Source organism: Anabrus simplex, chromosome 1 (genome assembly GCF_040414725.1).
Source record: "Anabrus simplex isolate iqAnaSimp1 chromosome 1, ASM4041472v1, whole genome shotgun sequence".
Lineage (NCBI taxonomy): Eukaryota > Metazoa > Arthropoda > Insecta > Orthoptera > Tettigoniidae > Anabrus > Anabrus simplex.
The window spans coordinates 1770672649-1770685112 of NC_090265.1; the positions used below are offsets into that span (position 1 = coordinate 1770672649).

Sequence of the window (12464 nt, forward strand, 5' to 3'; positions counted from 1 at the left end):
CTACCGACACGGGGCTGTCGTATTTGAGCACCTCCAAATACCACCGGACTGAGCCAGGATCGAACCTGGCAAGTTGGGGTTAGAAGGCCAGCGCCTTAACCGTCTGAGCCACTCAGCCCGGCGAAAATTTCTTTTGAGGAAACGGAAATTATACCATCTTCTCAAATTGACACGTTACATATTATGTTAAATAATACTCAGAAAATAAAGGTTGTAAACAAATTTAAATATTTTGGTGAGATTATAACTTCGAATGTTAACAAAAGAGCATCCATAGATAGTAGAACTCAAAAAGTGAAGAGCACAACAAATTACCTGGCGAGTTACAAAAAACAGCCCCTTTCGATTAATGCTAAATTTCAACGTTATTACTCTGTTGTTAATCCAGAAGCAACATATGCAAGTGAAACATTATTTAAACTGAATACCCAATCAACAACAGACAAACTGCAGAAAGTTGATAGAAGAATTGTTTGGACAATTATCAATAAAAACACCAGATTGATGGCCAGTGGAGACTTTTGCCAAATTCAGTACTTTACAAGGAAAGTGAACCGATCATTCACACAATGCGAAAATGGAGGATTGCATTCTTTGGACACATATACCGCTTACCAAATACTAAACTCCTGAAACAATCTTTTGTTTTCTTTTGGAATAGTAAAACAAAAAACACATGGTTTAAAGAATTACAAATGGCTTTAGATGAATTGAAAATAAGGAAGAGAAACGAATTCCAAATAACAAGTATACAAGACTATCACTAAAAATACTGCAGCGTAAGCAGTATGTTGTATTTGCAAGATTATCCAGAATGAAGAAGTTTTGGAAAGGAAAAAGTTGTCAAGTGTTTGTGCTCCAATGTGGGCGTAAACAGTGTAGGTAAATAAATAAATATATCAGATTAGTATCACTTTACGAAAAGAGTTATCAAACAAACATTGATTCTGCTCCCCAGCTTCATGCAGAGGGCAGGCTTCAACTCTCACTGAGGGACCAACTTGACAGATCTTCAGTCTTAACGTGGGAAGTGTAGGATAAGAAGAAAGCCGGATAAACTTAGGATGCTGACCTATCATTGTATTTATCCTTTTCAATACAATACCATGTGGATAGGAAAAAAAAAATGTTGTAGAAGTAGTTATTGTTATAAAGAGGGATTTAAGATAAATAATTCTCATTTCAACTGACAACCATAACAACATCTGAAAATGAATGACATCAACTACCTGCCATATCATAATTTAATTCCAACTAAAATGAGTTTCGCGACAACAGAAGCACACACACACAAAAAAAAAAAAAAAAAAAGAAATGACAATACTTTACCTATGTCCAGCAGGGTACATTCATATTGACCACATAATTTTAATTTCTGACACATAATTGTTGTTCATACTATACAGCACTCCACTACTGTAGTTAAAGAAATTTGAAATGACAGCCTGTTTCCCATTCCTCGTCACGGATAAAGAGACACACAAAGATGTATTGTATTGAGATTCACTCCTACAGTTACAACAGTCCTTGGAATGTACAACACTGTGTCACAACAACTTCTTCTTCTCCTAACGCTTTTCATACATCTGTGGGGTCGCGGGTGCAAACTGTGACGCACATGTGGATCTGGTCCCGTTTTACGGCCGGATGCCCTTCCTGACGCCAACCCAGAGGGAAGTAATCAATACTGCATGTTTCTGTGGTGGTTTGTAGGTATAGTGTGTTGTCTGAATATGAAGAATATGAAGTGTTGGGACAAACACAAACATCCAGTCCCCGGGTCAGAAGAATTAATCAGACACGATTAAAATCCCCGACCCAGCCAGGAATCGAACCCTGGACCCTCTGAACCAAAGGCCTCAACGCTGATCATTCAGCCAATGAGTTGGTCTGTCAAAACAGGATAACAAAAGGGATATTTTAGTTTCAAGCAGCTATCTGATAGCTACAGTACTGCCGCTTAAATAATTCTAGTACACACACTACCCAGATCTTCCTAGAATTCTGCAGAGCTCCCGGAGTTCCTCAACAAACCCACTCCATAGGTAAGTAAACAGCATGGCATGCTTACACAATAGGAAATTTCAACTTTGTATGGCAGTAACAGAAGTTCCTAATTACTTTCGTGCTTGGATTACCATGGTACCAGGAGGAAACCACATCGTTGGAGTCTGAAAAGGCAATCATAATGGAAAGATTTATCGTTAACGAGAGTATTGTTAAACTGAGAGGAATTTTACGCTGAATTAATGAAAGTGATACCGGGACCGGAATATTTTATCGCTTTAGAGGGGATTGTCGTTGCATCGGTAACTGTTGTATGGAGATTTCACTGTAGCACAGTTAGCTGCTATCCCCAATTCCCGATACTGCGAGAAATGTAAGATTGGCAGGAGGGCTGGTATGTTGTCAACAAAGATACTTACAGCTCACGTCCATTGGGAGTGTGCCTGGAAAGAGCTGCACCACCTTAGGAAAGGAGATGAATTTACATTTACATCTCTTTGTCACTCGGTTGTCCCTCTCCATTACTTAAACATCCCCATCATGAACTACAATTTGGAACCTGATATGAAGGAGTATGAAATAGACACCAAGCTGTTTAATTTAGTCACTCATCCATTTCAATTTCTTCTGTCGCTGTAGTAATATTTGAAGTTTCTGTCTGTGGTAGTGGAGAAGGAGATGGATAATACACATTTGAAGCACTGTGTTCTTTGAAGAATTCTCCACCAAATTCATCATATTCCTGTTTAGTCAAAAGAAATTTTTCTAAATTTGGTGTTGAAGCAAATGCTTGAGCACCATGCCAAGCATCTAATGTAGGGTTATTGGCCATTGTAACACTGAACGTGGACTTGAAAGGTCTCATTTCCTGCAGCTCTCTCTTTAAACGTTCTGTCAACCCAGAAATGTTGGCACAGCCTCCAGTTAGGAACACATTAGAAACAAGGTCATTTTGCACATCAGCTGGATAAGAACGCAGGAGAAATTCAATAGTTTCAGCCAAGCCAGCCTCGCCTGATCCAACCATGGATGGTTGGAACAAGATCTCAGAAACACGCATCTTCTCGATGCCAACATGTAACTGATGTGTTTCAGCAGTAGTTGTATTACCTGATGTGCTATTTGTATCTTCAAACTCTGGGTCATGATGTCGCAACACTTCTTCCAATTCCATTAACTTTTGCTCTTCATCAGAGTCAGAATCACCACCCTCCTGAAATAAATCACACACAAATATTTACAAAAGGAATGTGTATGCTCTCGGATATAAAATAATGAATTCTCCAAATACACTGCTTAGGAAAGAAATTTGGTCATGTCTTTAAATGTTCCTAGCTGCACTATACTAATGGAAAGTTGGTCCGGCTCCATGGCCAAATGTTAGCATGCTGGTCCATGGGGTCCCGGGTTCGATCCCCGATCGGGTCAGGGATTTTCAATTTCATTCATTAGCTCTCCTGACTGGCAGGCTGGGTGTTTGTGCCATCTTCAGCATTAGAATGCAACTCAGATAGGACCCCATCCTCACATATACGGAGGTCAATTATATGGCGTCAACTCGAAAGACCTCCATTACGTCTTATTGGAGGCCTGCCATTATTATTATTGGCGGAAAAACCATACCTCGTTGGGTTAGGAGGAAATGCCAACCCAGAACCTTGAACATCTGGGGTTGTCCCTCTGCGGTTAACAATCAGTTGTAAATTGGAGCTTGCTCCACCCAAGGTTAACTACGTTTGAAAGTCAACCATGGAAAGGTCTTTTAGGAAAAAAATTCCACCATCCTGTCCAGGAAAGCAGGAGAAGGCTACATCCGATTCGGTAGGTAGCCACCTAGAAGGCGTCAACGAGTCGGAGTGTTGGCAATCACCCATTCTTATGCCAGCACATAAGAACAGGATCAAACAAGATCAATCAACTAAGTTGCAACTCATAATATTAATTATCTACTTAAAGCAGGAAAACTAAAGAACTTGATAGACGAATTAGATAAACAGAAAATTTTAGTAGCAGGACTCCAGGAGATGAGAAATAGTACAGAAGAACCGTTCGAATCTCAAGGCTACAGAATTTACACCAGGAAACCTGGATTAAGGGTTATGAAACAATGTCCCCAATTAGGAACTGGGTTTATAGTCAATGTGAAAATAATAGATTCGATAATCGATTTTCAAGCCATCTCACCTAGAATTGCAACTTTGAGTTTAAAAGCATCCAACAAAATTTATACCATCATAAATGTCCATGCCCCTACTAATGAAAAGAATTTTCTAAAAAAGACTAGGAAAGAAGTGGAAAAGTTTTGGGATCTCCTTGACCAAACAGTAAACCAAGTAAATATTAACAACATTAAGATTCTGTTAGGGGACTTCAATGCCCAACTCAGAAGAGAAAAGAAATACCAAGATATCATTGGGAAATGGGGTCCACATAAACATACAAATAAGAATGGTCAAAGATTTTTGTTAAACTCTGCAGAGAACACAAACTGATCTCAAAGTCCACATACTTCAAAAGGAGGCCAAACAAACTTAAAACTTGGAAACATCCTGATTGGAGAAAAGGGGAATGGCAGCTGGATCATGTATTTATGGACAAATCCTTCCACAGACACATCTACAATGTTAAAGTATTAAGAGGAGTAGGCACAGGTTCAGATCATTACATAGTCAAAATCAAAACTGAGTTCACACCACTAAAAAAGAAACCAAAATGCAATAAATAAAAGGGGAACTCTGATCCACACCAATTAATTAGAAATGATAAATATAGAGAAGTCACACAAAACATAAAACTGACAGACAACTTAGAAGAACTGGGTCCAATTCTCAGGCAACAAGCTGAAAATTAATCCTCATTGAACCTACGTAAAAGACATGCCTGGTGGACCTCAGAATATGACAAAATTCATGAAGAAAGACATCAGGCATGGTTAAAATTTCAAACACACAAAACAGAAGAAAGTGCAACCAACCTCAAAAATATCAGGAAAAAGTTTACACAAATTATCAGGCAAACCAAGAGACAATCACAGAAAGATCAAATCGACTCAATAGAAGAAAATTACCACAAAACCAATTCCGGATTCCAGAGAATTTTACACAGTGTTTGAAAGACAACTACAAAAATTTGCCCCTCCCATGTTAGGGGCAAAAAGCGAGGATGGAAAAACGACACATAATGACAAGGAAAATGCTGAAATCATGGCAAAAGCATTCATTAAACTTTTGAATTGTGAAGAACCCTAGGAACATTTAGCAGTTAATACAAACACACCCATCAAGACCCTGCCTGAACTCATAAAACTCCCCGTGGAAACAGCACTTGGAATTGAACAATTATAAGGCATGCAGAGAAGACCAAGTTTGCAAGAAAACAGCTTCATTTCCCATATCAAATCCTATTTACAATGAATCAATAACAGTAAATTTCCACCCTTTTGATATTTATATTTGCATTAAGCAAATCAATCAATCATATACTGTACATGTTTCATTTCATTTGGAACATCTTCAGCTGTATTACAATGCTTAGGTGAAATTGCAAAGTATCTTCTTAAGAACATCTTAATAAGTACCTTGTTTCACTTAAAATCTATGTGAATATAAAAAGTGAAATAAATTAAAATCAATGTGAATGGTTGGATGGGGTGGTGAAATGGGAGGGAAAATGGATTTACTTATTTTATCCTATTTTAAAACTTTATCTATTCATTGGAACAGATGTTATAAAAAATGTTTATTGTTTCCAGCACTTTTCACTAAGATATATGATATTCTGCTTGTCTACTAATAAAAAGTTTTTGAAAAATAATTTTCCTTTATCACTGTTCTATATTTTACAAGGATGTTCTCTTCATTTGCTCCTTCCAAGGCGAATGTTGTTTGTTTTAATTTGATAAAAGTGTCTCTTGAATTCAATCAATTCAGGATCCCTGAAGCTGATTGCTGTCATGCTATTATTAAAAAAGCTTCCCCAAAATCTTCTAAATACACTAGAAAATATATACATTTATTTAGATCAACAAAGTAATCACAAGAGGTGAATAGTTAAGTGAGCCAGCCTGCATATACTATCAGGCGCGAAGTCACAACACAATTTAATAAACGGTTCACCCCTTCTCATAAACATTTTGAGACACAGTGTCGAACTTTGCGTGTGTTGTGCTACTATTCAGAAGATTGCGCCTTACTTCATATAAGTGACTGACCTTCTACTTCTTCTAGATTTTACGATTTAAAATCGTGCAGTGCTAATCCCCATTATCTTATATTGCTTCTTCAACTGTTTTTGTGAAAGACTCATCCTTTAATTTCTTATTTACCTATGCATTGTTTTTGCATTTTTATTCGGCTGAGGATGACCCAGATTGGGGTCGAAACCGGTACTGCTTCCGCTTACAATTAAATAAGAATGTAACACTACACTTCTTATTTACTTGTACTGAATAAGTTGAACTAAGTTATTTGTTATTTCAATTTAATTGTGATACAGTTCAACATGGAACATCATGAAATTTTTATCTCTAATAGGGATGTCTTTATTCTGCGACCCTCTTAGAGGCAGCCCTGCCCAGGGAGTGATGCCCCTGCCTATGTGAGTCCCAGAGCACACTGACCCGGTGTGTAACATCTGGTAAAGAGTCCCAGGTCAGGGTAATGAGTTAAGACCTCAATGGCAGCAAAAGCGGAGAATATGATTCGGTACGGTGGAGCTGGCGGAGGAGGCAACCCATTCCTCTGGGGGTGGTACAGATGGAACCTACTACTTTGCAGGATGAGGAGGGATCCTCAAAGGCTAAGGTACTAAACCCTGAAAGAAAATCCTCAATTATGTTAGGCCTAGCAAGCTAGTAAAAGAGCTTATTTGTAATTGCTTTCAAAACACATAAGAGCCTCGGATTGCATTTATCAACTAAATTAAGATGCCAGCATGAGCAGACTCATGTCAGGGATGATGGTTTATGGCCTGATGATAGACAGAGTCTTGCAAAAATCCTGCAGGAGACTAACAAGGATTGGGACCATTAACTTACTCAATATCACAGGAAAATGTGAAGAACTAGTGGACCTCATGGAAAGGAGGAAATTAATGATACTGGGGCTGAGTGAAACCAAATGGAGAGGGAAAGGAAAAAAGAAAATAAGGAAACAGTATACACTGTATTGGCATGGAAATGACAAAGAGATGAGGAACGGTGTTGGCTTCATCATGAGTAAAGGTCTAGAAGGAGTCGCTGACATTCAGTATGTTAGTGAGAGAATAATAAAGGTGACTGTGCATTGAGGGAAAGAAAAACTAACTTTGGTACAGGTGAATGCACCTCGAATTGGATGTTGTCAAGAAGATAAGAACCAGTTTCTTGATGATTTGGAAAAAGTTATTAGTAAAGAGAGAGTAATCATTATAAGAGATCTGAATGCACATGCTGGGACAGATAGAACAGGATATGAGAACGTAATGGCACCTCATGGATACGGTGGAAGAAATATAGAAGGTGAACATCTCCTTGACTTCTGTATGAGGAATGGGTTGGTGGTGAAAAGTAGTTGGTTCAAGAAGAGCCAGAGCCATAAGATAGCATGATACAATTGGGATGGACTACAAAAGACTGTAATTGATTATGTCATCTCAGATGAAGAAAGGAGCAGAATGGTAACAGATGTCAGAGTAATACCCAGCGAGAGTCTTGACAGTGACGACCATCTGTTAGTAGCAGACCTGAGAAACTTCTATGTGCCAAAAGTACAGAACACGAAAATGCCAAAATTCAAAGAATGGGAACTCCAGAAAACAGATAAGAGAACTGAGTATCAGAACCACATAAACACCTTGTTACCAATAAATGAAAGGAAAAATGGAGAGGCAGAATGGACCAGACTAAGGGACACATTGGTTAAGGAAGCAACTGAAGTTTATGGAAAGACAAGTATGAAAACACAGGAGAAGGAATGAAAGAGTGAGAGCAGCAATAAGGGAAAGAAATCTCTTGCGGAAAGAAAGGGATCAGGAGAAAAATAAACTGGATCTTACTAGAGATGAAGCAAAGATCAGAAACCTCAAACAATTATACCGAAACAAGAAACTGGATGTTAAAAGAACAGTTACAGAAGAAAAGACCAAGGCATGGAATATATTCACTCAGAAACTGGAGGAAGACAGAAGAGGCAATAAGAAACTACTGTATAGTGTTATCAGAGGTAAAAGGAAGCCAATGAATACTATAAAGGCACTTGAAGATGAAAATGGAAATCTGGTTAGGACAGAAAGTGACATGAGAAATTCTGAAGAACCATTTCGACCACCTACTGAATAGACCAGTTCAAGAACAAAATACAGAACCGGAAATTCAAGCCTACAATAAGGAACCTCCCATCACCTGGACAGAAACTGAGACAGCCTTAAAATCTATGCCTAAAGGAAAATCTTCAGGTGCAGATGAAGTGAATGCAGACATGATAAAGGCAGCAGGCATCCAGGGTATACAATGGCTGCACAGAGTACCAAATGCTGTATGGACAGAAAACAAAATACCTGCAGATTGGAGCAAGGGTGTTATAATTCCCCTGTTTACGAAAGGCAGCAGACGGAAGCCCACCAACCGTAGAGGAATAACACTGCTGTCTCATGGGCTAAAAAGGAGATTGAGAACCATCACTGAACCACAGTTAGAGGAGGAGCAATATGGATTCAGAAGTAACAGAACAACAATAAATCTAATTTTTAGCACCCGCATGCTGATGGAAAAGTACTGGGAGAAAGGCAAGAATCTGGTCATTGTATTCCTGGATATAGAAAAGGCCTATGATAGTGTTATAAGAGATAAGATCTGGGAGTGCCTGAGGAAAAGAAATGTGCCTGAAGAACTGGTAAGGAAAATTTAGATGTGTACAAATTGGGGAAGGTCGATCATCATGGTTTAAGACCAAGAGTGGAGTTCAGCAAGGAAGTGCACTGTCCTCACTACTGTTCATCACTGTTATGGACAATATGATGAAGAACATCAAGGAAAAGTCAGGTGAACTGAATACAGTGGCCTTTGCTGATGATATCATGATTTGGGGTGAAACAGAAGAGGAAGTACAGAGCAGACTCAATGTATGGAAATCCCAGTTCCAGGAATACAACCTTAACATCAGCGAGACCAAGACAGTGGTGATGGCAGTCAACAGAGAAGGGCGTCCAGTAAGTGTAAAACTAGGTGACCACCAGCTAGAGTGTGTGGATAGTTTTCCTTACGTTGGAAGAGTAATCTCCAGTGATATTTAGTCAGAAAGGAAATTACAAACAGAGTGTAAAATGGATCAGAATTCTACCAACAAGTAAGAACACTTTTATGAGATGACATTAATCCCAAACCGGCCAAAATGATGATGTTTAAGAGCTATTTCATACCAATATTGACCTATGATATTGAAGCGTGCACCCTCACAAAGAGAGATTCATCAAAACTGCAAGCATCAGAGATGAAATTTCTTAGATCTATCATCCAGAAGACCAAGATGGACAAGTTAAGAAATGAGAACGTGAGGAAAGAAGCCGGAATAAAGACACCCTATTAAAGTTAAATATCTGGGAGAAATCATAACATTATAACCTCAACGAAAAGCCAACATGGCGTAAATGAATATATAAATTGATCAGAGCACAATATGTCACCAAGAATACCTACAACAAAAAGGGCCTGTCAATAGCAACAACACTACAAAACAATCCTCAACCAGAAATAACATATGCAAGTGAAACCATCTTCAAAATCAACTAACAATGCACAAATAGACAAAATACCTAAGATAGAGAGAAGAATCATTAGAACATGCATCAACAAATCATACCAAAAGAATAGACACTGGAAAGTAGCTTCTAATGAAACAGTCTACAAGGAAATAGAACCAGTAATGAGCACAATCAGGATGAAATGCATTTCATTTTTTGGACATCTAATCAGGACACCAGAGAACAGGATCATCAGGAGAATAATAAAAAAATTATGGAATAGTAAGTGCAACATTAAGGGGATTACAGAAATCAAGGAAGATATGGATGAACTACAAATCACAGTGGAGGACCTAAGAAACAAAACTGACAAAATCAGGAAACCCACAAACAAACCAGACTGCAAACCAGAATCAACAAACAGACAAAAGGAAGGGTGATATCCAATGAAGAAAGAAAGATAAGATCCGAGAGAATGAAAAAGTACTAGGCTGACAGGAAACTGAAAAATTCTGTGTAAAAAGTTGGCTAGAGTGGTCCAATGAAGGTCATAAAATGTAAATAATAATAATAATAATAATAATAATAATAATAATAATAATAATAATAATAATAATAATAATAATAATAATAATAATAAATAATAATAATAATAATAATAATAATAATATTATAATATTATAATAATTATATAAATTATATAATATATATATATTGCGAATGAGCCCATTAGGACTACGCAAAGTACTTAGAGACAGGCATTTGCCTTTCTTTGTGCCCACACTTCCTTCATTCGTTTGCTGTGTGCTTCTTTTCTCTCTTGAGACCATGTTGTTCCGGTCTTCTTCTTTGGTTTTTCCTCTTGGTCAACTTGCCACTTATGAACTTTGGTTCTGAAGATAACCCGGCTTTGGATGTCTTCAGGTGTAATTCCTGCCAGTTTGAGATCTGTTTTAATTTCGCCAATCCATTTTATTGTGTCCGTTTTAGCTTTACTTCGGTTTTCATAAAATTCAACTATTTGCTTGGTAAGTCTATCTGGGTTCATCCTTTTGATATGTCCAAAGAATCTTAATCTGCGTTTTATGATGTCGCTGTGAATGTTAGAAAATTGTTTGATTTCCTGTTTCCCTCTAAGGCGGTACTGTTCATCTACGAGTTTTGGGCCTAAAATTTTTCTAATGATCTTGCGTTCCTTTTTCTGAATATTTTCTAGATCAGTTTTCCTGTTCAAAATTAGTGTCTCTGATCCATAGAGGCATTCTGGTTTTATAACTGTATTATAGTGTCTTAGTTTATTATTATTATTATTATTATTATTATTATTATTATTATTATTATTATTATTACACTGTAATGCACAGTACAATGGGGATTGCACTATTATGTCAACAACATGTCCATAACAGAGGACTCCACTGTCATCTGGCATCTTTGGGAGGCATCAGTGTCAGCTGAAAGGTACATGACCTCAATTCAACTTGTGTATGAAGGTTGGTCTGTGTGGAATGTAGTGTTTGCAAGTCAGTTGATCGTGCAGACCGAGGTAAACAATGAGAGAAGCAGCTGTCGTCGAATGAAACTTACACTATTTCAAGAGGGCTACTTGCAGAGGTACTGGGAGAATGCTAGGGGTTACTACGAATATGATTTGGTATCTGTGGAAACATTTCCAGGAGACTGGATGTGTTGCCATGCATCCTAGCATGGACCACCAAAAGAAAACAAATCCAGGGCAGGATTGTTTTGTACATCTACAAGCTCTCCAAAACAGCAAAGTTACAGTACTACAGGTGGATCTACAGGCAGGCTTCTGAAATAAGAGTTAGTGACCCAAAAGCTAGAAACAGGCTTTGTTAGGCCAATTTAAGACCCCAACAAACTGTTCAAGTACCTGCACTGGATGGACATGATTGTGGCAGGACAATGCAGTTTGCTACGATCATCTGCACAGGCAACTAAGACACTGGCATCCTGTGCTGTTCTAGGAAGAATCCTGCTTATAATGTTCAGATTGTCGTCTGTGAGTCTGAAGAAGACAGAGGTACAATGTACCATTTCTTATGGAGGTGGATCTGTTATGGTGTGGCCAGGTATAAGTCTTGAAATGGAAACCGATTTCCAGATTATTCGCAATAGAGCCTTAACTGCTCAACAGTACATTGACGAGATCTTAGCGCCCCATGATTCCTCACGATGCAACATGGAGAAAACTCTGTATTCATTCATCCAGAAGTTCCGGCTTGAATTCAATCGAATAAGTCTGGGACCAACTGGAGCAATGCATCTGAGCAAGAAATTTGCCACCCCCAACACTACCAACCCTTGAAGATGCACTTTTTGAAGAGTGGGGCCTCAAGTGAACGTGTGGCACCTTGTCAGAAGCATGAGAAGGCATTGTGAGGGGTGGCAACACTCCTTATTAAGATGCTTAATTACCACATAATCAGTTTGGTGTTTAACCAGGGACCAGTTTGATTACAACAGACTGTGAAATGACAATGTGTATGGAGTGTCCAAAAACACTTTTTATTTCAAATATTAATTGTTGCAAAGAAGGTTTGTTTTCATTGAAAATCTGTTGCCATTATGTTTTAACTTTACTTTATTATAACTTGTAATGTTAAGCTAATAGTAAACTCAAACTATAGCACTGTAAGCCGTAGTGTTAAGCACTGGAAATACTAAAGTTGTGTGTGAATTTGTATATGATGATGCTGCATTTAAAATGTTAAACTAAT

General features: G+C 38.1%; 1 protein-coding gene across 1 annotated transcript in view; it reads right to left on the reverse strand.

Moving 5' to 3' along the window:
- Positions 1-1018: 1018 nt before the first annotated feature.
- The window catches only part of Arp5 (Actin-related protein 5), a 95702-nt gene continuing 84256 nt past the window's right edge, over positions 1019-12464 (reverse strand). The window contains exon 11 of the mRNA XM_067138608.2: positions 1019-3220. Coding sequence (XP_066994709.2) covers positions 2612-3220 — 609 coding nt within the window. The 3' untranslated portion in view covers positions 1019-2611. The remainder of the gene's footprint in view (positions 3221-12464) is intronic.